This window comes from Salvelinus alpinus, chromosome 22 (genome assembly GCF_045679555.1).
Source record: "Salvelinus alpinus chromosome 22, SLU_Salpinus.1, whole genome shotgun sequence".
Classification (NCBI taxonomy): domain Eukaryota; kingdom Metazoa; phylum Chordata; class Actinopteri; order Salmoniformes; family Salmonidae; genus Salvelinus; species Salvelinus alpinus.
The window spans coordinates 4,901,084-4,913,359 of NC_092107.1; the positions used below are offsets into that span (position 1 = coordinate 4,901,084).

At 45.0% G+C, this 12,276-nt stretch overlaps 1 protein-coding gene across 2 annotated transcripts in view; it reads left to right on the plus strand.

The window, feature by feature from the left end:
• The window catches only part of LOC139548843 (vacuolar protein sorting-associated protein 53 homolog), a 30,690-nt gene that overhangs the window by 8,284 nt on the left and 10,130 nt on the right, over window positions 1-12,276 (plus strand). The window contains exons 5-16 of one of the 2 annotated variants that reach the window (XM_071358736.1): window positions 1,380-1,466; window positions 2,130-2,245; window positions 2,684-2,803; window positions 4,530-4,608; window positions 4,776-4,919; window positions 6,824-6,966; window positions 7,391-7,532; window positions 9,189-9,281; window positions 9,514-9,608; window positions 10,653-10,895; window positions 11,900-12,047; window positions 12,118-12,200. In XM_071358736.1, coding sequence (XP_071214837.1) covers window positions 1,380-1,466; window positions 2,130-2,245; window positions 2,684-2,803; window positions 4,530-4,608; window positions 4,776-4,919; window positions 6,824-6,966; window positions 7,391-7,532; window positions 9,189-9,281; window positions 9,514-9,608; window positions 10,653-10,895; window positions 11,900-12,047; window positions 12,118-12,200 — 1,493 coding nt within the window. The remainder of the gene's footprint in view (window positions 1-1,379; window positions 1,467-2,129; window positions 2,246-2,683; window positions 2,804-4,529; window positions 4,609-4,775; window positions 4,920-6,823; window positions 6,967-7,390; window positions 7,533-9,188; window positions 9,282-9,513; window positions 9,609-10,652; window positions 10,896-11,899; window positions 12,048-12,117; window positions 12,201-12,276) is intronic. The other variant, XM_071358737.1, reaches the window with a different exon arrangement.

Below are 12,276 nucleotides of genomic sequence, written 5' to 3' on the forward strand. Positions count from 1 at the left end.
ATGGTTACTATCAGAGCCTGCCCTCCATGCCTGCTGGTTTAACTGAAAGGTCTACCAGTGTGTGTGTGTGTGTGTGTGTGTGTGTCGACACCCAGGGAGTCTACCTGTGACCTTGTGTCTGGCTCTGTGACCCTGTCATCATGCTAGGCCTCTAAACAGAATAGATGCTGCTTCCTGCAGAGCCAAAAAGGAATCCACCGCTGTCAACAACGCAGATTGTGTGTGTTTGCATTTGCCCCGTCCGTCCACTTGCATTTTTGAAGAGCCTTGTAAAAGTGGTACGTTCCTTGGGCAGCTGGTGCCGGCTGTTAGGATTCCATCTGTGTGAGAAGGAGAGGAGAGCCCCCCCCCCCCACACAGACACCACACGCTGGACCAGTGTTGGGACCAGCTACCCCCAATTACCCTGGCATTGGATGGCAGTGCCAAAGCCCAGCTCAGACCATCAAAGCCCAGCTGTGTGGCCTAAAAGGGAAACATAGCAATTAGTTTACTTCTCTGTGAAAGAAGCACCACTCTGTTCTCCTCCACTCTGATTGTTTCAAGAAGTAACTAGTAACCACTAGTTACTAGGCCTACATTTTGAGAGGATTGGAGATTCATCTTTTGATCAGAGTTGCACTTTATTTGACATTTTGCTTGACACCTCTCTCTATAAGCAATGTTATAACGCATGTCATGAGCAGGTCCACTGGCTATTCCATTAGTCAGTCAGTCTATAACATGGGTTGTTGGGGTTCAAATACATGGCTATTGGGTTGGGAAGGAGTAGTTGGACATCTCTCTCTCTCTCTGTGCATCGGTTGGCAGTAGGGAGAGACCGCTCTTCTTACCAACTGGAATGTGAGAGCAAACTGTGGGAGAGGTTTCTCATCCCCACGCCATTCCTTCTGGTTTCAAATCACGCCATTTTGTTTGGTTTTCCATCCCCCTGGTGAGGCGCCTATAAATACGACCTGACGAGGAAGAGAGGAGAATAGCATGACTCCAGAATGTCCATGGGTTTTCCTACTAAACAAGATATAGTGATTGGTTTGATTAGCCTGTAATCTCCAAACCCAGAGCCAAATTCTTGCGTGAACACTTGCTATTGGCCTGCTGTAAGGAGAGACTAAATAGCCTGGTCCCAGGTCTATTTTGCTGTCTTGCCAACTCCTATGGCCATTATCACGCCAAACAAACAGATCTGGTACCAGGCTAGAAGATGATAAAGAAGTTGAAAATAATCCCTCTTTGCCTTAATGCTAGATGTCAGCTTCATCCCACTGTGTCTGAAGAGATGTCTGCCAGAAAGTAAACTTCTTTAGAGAGTGCTGGTACCTAAATGACATCTTTCAAACCTGTCTCTCTCTCTTTTTCTTTCTTTCTCTCTCTCCCAGGCACTGGCAGAGGCCCAGGTAGCCATCGGCCAGCTCTTTGGCAAAATCAAAGACATTAAGGACAAGGCTGAGAAATCTGAGCAAATGGTGAGCAAACAAACAAAACACAGCCAGACTCCCTCACAGGAGCCACCTTGTCTACCATGTCTATAGCTTCAGGGTGTGTGTGTGTGTGTGTGTGTGTGTGTGTGTGTGTGACTGAGGGTGCCCCCTGGGGACTCTGACATCCTCTAGGGACATACACTGTTATGAGTGGAGGTAATTATCCTGCTGTGTGTGGGTTGGACCTAAAATCCCCCAAATTCCCCACAAGGACAGTAAAACAAGGAAAATTCTCCCTCGTGGGGACATTTCCCACGTCCCCAGGAGGACGAAGGCTATTTTAAGCTTAGGGGTTAGGTTTAGGGCTAGGGTTACATTTAGGTTTACGGGTTAGGATTTTGAATTGAAATGTATTTTAGGTCCCCAGAAGGATAGAAGAACATTATGTGGGGGGTCGCAGGAAGGACGCTGGATTGGGTAGGTAAACAGGGAGAGGGGAACCCCCTGGGTATGTTGTAGCAATTATGTCTCAACTCAAACAGGTATGTCTTACTCTTCCATCTCCCTTCCACTCTCTCTCTCACCCTCACCTCCCCCCTCTTTCTCACCCCTCGTCTCCCTCTCGTTCTCTCTCATTCGTCTCCTCTCTCGCCCCTTCTATCTCCTTTCTCTTTCCCTTCATTCTCTCTCTCCACCCCCCTCTCTCAGGTCAAAGAGATAACGCGGGACATCAAACAGCTGGACCATGCTAAGCGTCACCTGACCACCTCCATCACCACCCTCAACCACCTGCACATGCTGGCCGGGGGCGTTGACTCTCTAGAGTGGGTACTCACAGTGCCACCTATGGGCATGGAGGAAAGGGCCAACTGTTTGAAAAGCATTCATCTTGAAGTTACACAGGGATGACTCCTAAGTTAAATATTTGTGGGCAACTCAGACTTTCTTGTAATACATGCGTTGTTATCAATGGAAGATTTGTGTGAAAACGTACCTCTGTATGTGCATCTCGAGTTAGCAGTTGGCACATAGAAAGGAATACTAAAGATCATTGGAAACCATTGTGCACTGTTACTGCCTCAAGCCAAGGTGCTGGGTCTGTCTTAGTTTGGCACATATACCATTGACTACATGTTGAAGTGGCTGCTTGAGAACTTGTTCTCAACTAGCCTACCTGGTTAAATAAATAAAATAAAAATGCGTAGCCACTAGACAGGACTCTAAGCTAGATCTGCAGGTGATATGTTCTGTGTGTGTCCCAGGGCCATGACGAGGAGGAGGCAGTATGGCGAGGTGGCTAACCTGCTACAGGGGGTGGTCAACGTGCTGGAACACTTCCACAAATACATGGGCATCCCTCAGATCAGACAGCTCTCAGAGAGGTAACCACACACGCACACACACGCCATGCTCAAACACATTCCCTTCCTGAACTGACCATAACACTGTACCAGTAATACTGTAGGGAAACACTCAGTATTTCAAACAAACACAGCTCAATCTTGCAAACCAACCACTGCATGCATGCATCATACTGTATTTCCCAGTCACCTCAATTTTCCTGTCATTATTGTATTCATTCCTAACGCCACAGTTTTTTTATTTATTATTGGTGCTCTCCGGAACTGTAGTGTTATTTTATTTAAACAGGGAGTCACATTGAGATTAAAAATCTATTTTACAAGAGAGCCCTGTACACATTACAAGAAAAACAGAATATTTAAACTACATACACATATGTGTATAAAACAATATAATTCAGCACAATAAACAAAAATAAACATATTTAATAAAAGCAATCACATTCAACTACAAAGAGGTCCTCAATCAATAATTTAGACTGCAGCCAGGCCAAGCCTGTAGATCCCAGAGATATTCTGTTGTGCTCATCTGAATCAGATCCGGTTTAATATTTACTGAGGAGAGGAGGCTGCAGGCTGCTGAAATACACAGGAAGGAATGTACTGAATAGGAACTCTTTTATGCAGACATTTTCTTCCACTGAGGGCTCGGGCTTTCCTCCTGCTTGGTGTGTTTGAGAGAGTGTCTTTGTGTGTGTGTGTGTGTGTGTGTGTGTGTGTGTGTGTGTGTGTGCGTGCCAGATAGGAAAATTGTGTTTGAGAGAGAAAGAGTGTTTCTTTGTGTGTATGTGTGTGATTGAAAAGTAGGCCTTTGTTCTCCCTCTTCTTTCCCCTTCACAGGAACAGTTGTGGGTTGTGTTAAGCACTAGTCCAGACCCCATACCAGAGTACGGTCTGTGTTCAGCCCTCAACCCAGCTAGTCCCTGTGTCTCTCTGGCCGGGAGAGCTAGCTAGGCTATCTGCTCTGTTTGCCTTGGAGTGGATGATAAAACCATGAATTTAGGAGAGTAAGGAAGTGTGTTTGTGTGGGAGGGGTAATTTTAATGTTTTTTTTCTTCCATCAACTTTTATGTTTATCCAGGCTTGTGTCTGTGTGTCCAATATCATTCAAAGCCACCCACACACTCTCTGACCACCACTGCTTTGTTATCTGAAAAGGGTAAATGGGAGAAAAAAATAAACAGTCTTCAGAAGAAATTGACAAACATTTATGGAGGGATGACCAGACAGAAGGACAGCTGTAGCGTGGGTCTGACTGATTGTCAGGGGCATCTGCAGGGCACTGCCTGCCCTGTGGCATGGCATCCATCTTGTTTATTCTGGAAGGTTCTTCTTGTTGCTCTAGGATTGGACTCAAAATGCCCTACCAAATTCACTCATCACATTAGGCCAGTGGTTCTAGTTCTCACCATGGGTATGTGTCTGTGTGTCCTCTCCTCTTAAGCCAGTGGTTCTGGTTCCCACCATGGAACTATGTGCTGTACTGTGTGACCCAATAAACACTTCTGGAGTATCTCTGACCCAATGAGTAAACAAAACCACTGGCCCAAGTCATGCCAGTTTTGCCACGGCCTAAAACCAGTCAGTCACGACTTACCAGTGGGTCCCTCTCAACCTAGCTACCATTTGGGAAACCGTTGCATTATGAAAATATCTACAGTTATGCTACACCAGCTCTATACCCAGTTCCAGCTTTCACGATGGCAATGTTTTCTCAATGTTTCTCCACTGTTTATGTCATCCACAGGGTGAAAGCGGCCCAAAGCGAGCTGGGGACTCAGATCCTGGCGGACTTCGAAGAGGCCTTCCCTGCTCAGGGGTCAAAGGTGAATATTTTTGTGCTATGAATGCCTTGTGTGTTATCAAATGTGCTTCATTAATCAATTGTATGTGTGTATATGTATGACTATACATTATATAATGTATTTAATGTATATTATAATTGTGTGTGTGTTACCCCAAGGTATTTTGTGTGTGTACTCTATATCCCCAGAGAGCAGGGGGACCCAGTAACGTTCTGAGGGATGCCTGTCTGGTGGCCAACGTCTTGGACCCTCGCATCAAACAGGAGATCATCAAGAAGTTCATCAGACAGCACCTCTCTGAGTACATGGTGCTCTTCCAGGAGAACCAGGACGTGAGTTTCAGTTTATTGTACTGCTAAGCATTAAAGTGGAACTGACAGCGTTTTAGCAACATAATCTGTTCATAAACACCCCCAGGAAGAATACAATTTTCTGACAAGCAAGCACTTAGATATGGTCATTTTCCCGTTTTCATAAATTCATAGAATGTTTGGGAATGACGTCCAGTAAGGCATTTGTGAAAATGTCGCCATGCGTTTGGACAATTAATAGACACTGCAGTAAATAATACCTAATAAAAACATCTGTCTTGTCCATGACCGGAGCCTATGCATAGCCAATCAGAGCTACAGTAGGCCTATGTGTTAACAAGCCATTTGCCACATGGGCCTGCCACCATTCACTTTGAACTGGACTGTGTTTACAGGGTGTAGCAACAGCACAGCTTTAGATCATTAGAATGCATTCGCCAAAAGCCACAAAATACACCTGAATGGATTTCTGCAAATATGTAAATACCACGGGAGTCCTCTTACATTAGGGAACTACAGTCCTATTGATCAAACAACCATGAAAAGGTAGGCTCTCTCAGTTGCCTATGCACATCAACAAGATCAACAACTAACGCTAGCCAGAGGGAGAAGAGCTCAAATCTAATGATGGAACATTAGGTAAACCCTTTCAAACATTTTAGCTAGTTGGCTGTCAAAATTGCACTGATAAGCGATGAGGAATAGTACCCTACTCAGCGTTCTGCAGCTTGCCTGCTATTGCATGCTTTTTCCAACTCACGTTTTGACAACTGATTGGGAACTTGAGAGATCCTTGATGAAAACCTGCTCCAGAGCGCTCGGGACCTTCAAACAGGACAAAGACCCTAAGCACACAGCCAAGACAACGCAGGATTGGCTTCGGGACAAGTCTCTGAATGTCCTTGATTTGCACAACCAGAGTCGGGACTTGAACTAGATCGAACATCTCTGGAGAGACCTGAAAATAGCTGTGCAGCGACGCTCCCCATCCAACCTGACAGAGCTTGAGAGGATCTCCACAGAAGAATGTGAGAAACTCACCAAATACAGGTGTGCCAAGCTTGTAGCGTCATACACAAGAAGACTCGAGGATCTAATCGCTGCCAAAAAAACTAAAACAAAAAACAGTTTGCTTTGTCCTTATGGGGTATTGTGTGTAGTTTGAGGGGGGGAAACTATTTTATAACTTTTTGAATAAGGCTGTAATGTAACAAAAGGTGGAAAAAGTGTTGGTCTGAATACTTTCCGAATGCACTGTCGATGACTCAACGTTTGACTCATTTACAGGACCGTGGGCCTTGTTTGACATGTGCCCTAGCCTATTAGCCACATAATGACTGACTTGTGGTCATTGCCCTTGCTAGTTTGATTGTATTGACATTCCCAGCCTTAGTTAGTCATTCGTTTTTGTTCAAAATATTGAGTCATTGAAACGGTGTGTCCCGAATGGGTGGCGGCAGCAAACCATATACCAGGTCAGCTGTGATTTATAACCTGATAGCTATATTTTTTTGGACTACCAAGAAATGTATTGGTGAATTATATTAATCATGCATTGAACTGCATCCCTCTATTCTGCCAACAATGCCTCACTGTACATCAGGTTATATTTTACTCAAAATTCCCACTCTTTAAAACCTCTTAAAGTTGGTTTGAAGCATGAACTTGGAATTTGATATTTTTCCAGTTACACTTTAATCTAAGGCGTCCATTTTGGGCCCACTACACGAGGGATTTTGGGTAGGTACAAATGGGGATAAGTGACTACTATGTTTGTTTTTTTACATCCCAGTATTTCTTCCTTTGTAGATCATGTGAATCATAATTGAGATGTACATTGACCGATCTTTAATAATGCTAGTGTTGTGACAGTGTGTCTGTGGACCCTCCACCTGAAAGTGTGTTTGTCCACTGACCTGACTCAGGTAGCTTGGCTGGATAAGATCGACCGGCGCTACGCCTGGATTAAGCGTCAGCTGGTGGACTATGAGGAGAAGTACGGACGCATGTTCCCTGAAGAGTGGTGTATGACCGAACGCATCGCTGTGGAGTTCTGCCACATCACCAGGTACCCACACACACACCCTGTGCTGGAAACTGTTGAGACAGCCAGTGCCTCACTGTCAACACATCTATCAACTGTTGTAATAGTTGTGCTCTATCATCCCCTAATAAAATGTATGAGCTGGAACAGAGAATTATTCTGTGTGGAGGTGCTGACTAACGGCAAATAAACTGTAAGCTACTGTATACAAATAAATATAGTTGCACACTCTCTCTATACCTAGAGAGTTTTACCCAGTTATTTATATATATATATGTGTGCGACTCTCTTTATTTATTTAGATAGCTCCTCTATCATCCCAACACTATTCAGTAGACAGTTGATTTAGTCTTTGTTAGCCTACATGAGCACTGACCTGCTATCACAATCATTCATGCTGCAATGTGACGTGTTGACGCCCCTATGTGTCTGTCTCTGTCTCATCCAGGACAGAGCTGGCCAAAGTAATGCGGACGCGGGCCAAAGAGATTGAGGTCAAGCTGCTTCTGTTTGCCATTCAAAGGACCACCAACTTCGAGGGGCTGCTCGCCAAGCGCTTCTATGGGTGCACCCTCACCGACGGGCCCGGGGTTAGACACACACACACACACACACACACACACACACACACACACACACACACACACACACACACACACACACACACACACACACACACACACACACACACACACACACACACAGTGCATTCGGAAAGTTTTCATACCCTTTGATTTTTTCAAAATGTTGTTACATTACAGCCTTATTCTAAAATGGATTAAATTGTTTTTTCCTTCATCAAACTACACACAATACCCAAAATGACAAAGTAAATACAGTTTTCTTTAAAAAATGTTGTACATTTATAAAAAATATCACATTTTACATAAGTATTCAGACCCTTTACTCAGTACTTTGTTGAAGCACATTTGGCAGTGATTACAGCCTTGAGTCTTCTTGGGTATGACGCTACAAGTTTGGCACACCTGTATTTGGGGAGTTTCTCCCATTCTTCTCTACAGATCCTCTCAAGCTCTGTCAGGTTGGATGGGGAGCGTTGCTGTACAGCTATTTTCAGGTCTCCAGAGATGTTTGATTGGGTTCAAGTCCGGGCTCTAGCTGGGCCAATCAAGGACTTGTCCTGAAGCCAATCCTGCGTTGTCTTGGCTGTGTGCTTAGGGTCGTTGTCCTGTTGGAAGGTGAACCTTCGCCCCCAGTCTGAGGTCCTGAGCGCTCGGGAGCAGGTTTTCATCAAGAATCTCTCTGTACTTTACTCCGTTCATCGTTCCCTCGATCCTGACTAGTCTCCCAGTCCCTGCCGCTGAAAAACATCCCGACAGCATGATGCTGCCACCACCATGCTTCACCGTAAGGATGGTGCCAGGTTTCATCCAGACGTGAAGCTTGCCATTCAGGCCAAAGAGTTCAATCTTGGTTTCATCAGACCAGAGCATCTTGTTTCTCATGGTTTGAGAGTCCTTTAAGGTGCCTTCTGGCAAACTCCAAACGGGCTTTCATGTGCTTTTTACTGAGGAGTGGCTTTCATCTACTCACTCTACCATAAAGGCCTGATTGGTGGAGAACTGCAGAGATGGTTGTCCTTCTGGAAGTTTCTCCCATCTCTGAGGAACTCTGGAGCTCTTTCAGTGACCATCGGGGTCTTGGTCACTTCCCTGACCAAAGCCCTTCTCCCCCCATTTGCTCAGTTTGGCCGGGCGGCCAGCTCTAGGAAGAGTCTTGGTGGTTCCAAACTTGACACAATCCTGTCTCGGAGCTCTACGGACAATTAATTCGACCTCATGGCTTGGTTTTTGCTCTGACATGTACTGTCAACTGTGGGACCTTATATAGACAGGTGTATGCCTTTCCAAATCATGTCCAATCAATTGAATTTACCCCAGGTGGACTCCAATCAAGTTGTAGAAACATCTCAAGGATGATCATTTGAAACAGGATACACCTGAGCTGAATTTCAAGTCTCATAGCAAAGGGTCTGAATACATATGTAAATAAGGTATTTCTGTTTTTTATTTTTAATACATTTGCAAAAGTTTCTAAACCTGTTTTCACTTTGTCATTATGGGGTATCGTGTTTAGATTGATGAGGAAAATGTTTTATTTAATCCATTTTAGAATAAGGCTGTAGCATAACAAAATGGAAAGTCAAGGGGTCTGAATACTTTCCGAATGCACTGTATATACACACACCATTGGGCCATCATTGTTGACTGTAGTGTTGTTTTCAGGTGAAGAAGCCTGAGCCACCACTGGAGTCCACCAACCCTTTCCTGGAGGACGAGGTTGGAGATGATGGTTCAGAGATGGAGGATCTGGATAGGGTAAGACATGTTTGAGATGACCCTTTGACCCGGTCTGAACTTCGACCTTGATAGGCATAGGCTGACCTGCGGTTATTTCCTGTGTCATGGTGACTCATGATGGGAATATCTATTGGAGGATCTCGATAGGACCTTTTTAAGGGATGACTTTGAAAAAATATACTCATCACCAAAGAGAGAAATCATGAGTATTAACTACATCCTACATTGTTGACCATTTTCCGCTCCCCAGCCCAAGAAGCACAAGGCTCCTGACAACCCCTTCCATGGCATCATTTCCAAGTGCTTTGAGCCTCACCTCTATGTCTACATCGAGTCTCAGGACAAGTGAGTTGTGTGTGTGCGTGCGTGCGCGCGCGCGCTTGGAGATCTGGCACAGATTTGTTTGCCCAGAACGTTTCCTTTCTACCTCATCAGCCCCCCCCCCCCCATTTCACTCTCTTTCGTTCCCTGTTTCTTTGTGTCTCTCTGCTGAGGCAAAAATGGTTCCTATTAGCTGCATGACCACAGATGCTGAGAAAGATGGATTGAAAAGTGCTGCTGCAGCAGTTTGTTCTTCTTCTCTCTTTACTCCTTCTCCTCTTTGTTTCTCTCTCTCTCACACTTTTTCCTCTCCTCTCCCTCCACCACAGACGTGGGGTCTCTCCAGGAACATGGTTATGTTCTGGGGCTTGTCTGTCTCGTGGCGGCCCCTAGTATTGGATATCTGGGGTGTTTAGTGCTGACTGGGCCTTTCATGATCTGGCTATGGTTTCCTGTCACAACAGACAGGGCCAGTCAATTCTACAACAGAGATTTCCAAAGCAGCTTGTCTCAATGGATACAACAGGAGAGTGAATAGTGACCTGATTGTTCATACAAAGTAGATGTTGTTTTCTGTCCTTGGCTTCATTTTACAGTAACAGTGGATGGGCAGGGGGTAAAGTACTAGACATTAACAGCCATGTAGACATTGAAATCAAAGGACAGTGAAGACAGCTGCAATAGAGGGAGAATCTCCTACCCTGTCTGTCTCTTCCATTTTATCATCACTGATGTGTGTGGCAGGTTGGCATTTGTCATGAATCTTGCTCTGGAAGCAGCTCTGCAGAGTGGTTGCTAGCTGGCACAGCCACAAAGCCATAAATATCGGATTTTATACCTAACCACACTGCTAACCCTCATGCCAAACCTTCAATTAAGACCAAAAAGCTCATTTTTTGTTTTCAGAAATTTTTACGATAAAGCCAATTTTGACTTTGCAGCTGGGCCATCTAGTGTAAATCGCTCAGTTCTGCCTCCAGGGCAAGATTCATGGCAATAAACGTCAACCTGCGTGTGTGTGCTGGTATCTAGGTGTCATCACTGAGCTGTGTGTGTTACTATTCTCAGGAACCTGGGGGAGATGATTAACCGTTTTGTGTCAGACTTCCGGGCACAGGGCCCCCCCAAGGCGGGCACGGAGGACGGGGGAGCGGTGCTGCCCAGCTGTGCTGACCTGTTTGTCTACTATAAGAAGTGCATGGTGCAGTGCTCCCAGCTCAGCACAGGGGAACCTATGATCGCCCTCACCACCATCTTCCAGAAGTACCTCAGAGAGTATGCCTGGAAGATACTGTCTGGAAACCTGCCCAAGTAATTTACTACAGCCTATATAATGATAGGATGATCAGATGTATTTGTGATGATGTAGGTTTAGTGATTATTTAGTAAGTGCTTTTTATTCATGCTGCTCGCATACTGTGTTGGGCCCTAGAACCAGGATGGCAAGTTGCAGTACTTCCCAGTACGGGTTCCGGAAGGACACTGTGTACTCTGGTTTTCATTCAAACCATTTTCTGGATGGTTTCTGGTTTTGTTAGGAAAATATTGTGACACAGGTGGCACTATGACAACCAGTATAAACTGTGGCCTACTAGGAGCTGGACTGGGACAAATACTTCTGTCAAAGCAAGATTCAAATTCTTATGGATGATATATGCTGTCATCTGCTTCAATTCCCTTTTTGATGAAGCAATCTGCCAAAGTTTGTTAATTCAGAAGAGTGATCCATCATTCTCAGGGGTTTGTTTGATAATTGTATGTGTTTAGTCGTCACTGTGTTTTGATCGTCTGTGTTTGCATGTCATGTGGTGCTGGAGGTGTTTACATCGCGGTGAGGCCTAATACTTCATGAGCGAAAACATCTTTGGCTCGATGGCCACATAAGCCCTATTATTCACTGTGGTTGGTACACACACACACACACACACACACAGACCTCTTGTGTGGTGTAGTGTATGTATTGTCTTGTGGAGTTTTAATGTTGGCCCTTCTGGGGGGTTGGATCTGTGTTGTGGTTTTCCCAGAAGTTTCGGTTGTGGCGTTTTATTAATGAGAGGGAGGCGGTTTAGCCATGGTAACACTGTTCCCCCTGTCTGTCTGTAGGTCTCTGGCTGTGTCCTCAGTTATCCAAAACTTGCTTTGAATAATAACCTATAACTAGGTCCAGGAGTTTCTCCTTGTCAGTTCACATTAGGTCCCAGTGTTTTCCCTTTAGAGCTCATGTGTGCAGACTTCTGTCTTTAATTCATGAGAAAAGGAAGCTAGTTAAAACTATTTAGACGCTTTGCCTCTCTCGGTCTCTCTCTGTCTCTCAGGACTAGCAGTAACAGTGGAGGACTGACCATCAAGAGTCTACTGCAGGAGAAGGAGGGTTCGGAGGCTGCTAAATTCAATGTAGAGGAGCTGTGTCTCATCTGTAGCATCCTCAGTACTGCAGAGTACTGTCTAGCCACCACACAGCAGGTTAGAACACAAACACACACACACACACTCAAACGGGTCTAGACTTAACGTTAAACTTATTCTGTGTCAGTTGGAGGAGAAGCTGAAGGAGAAGGTGGATAAGACTCTGGTGGAGAGAATCAACCTGACTGGAGAGATGGACACCTTCAGCAAGTATGCACCAAATCCTAACCTTCACTATAGGGGCAACTTCTGCCAACTCAAAATGAACAACAGTTTAGGAGATAAA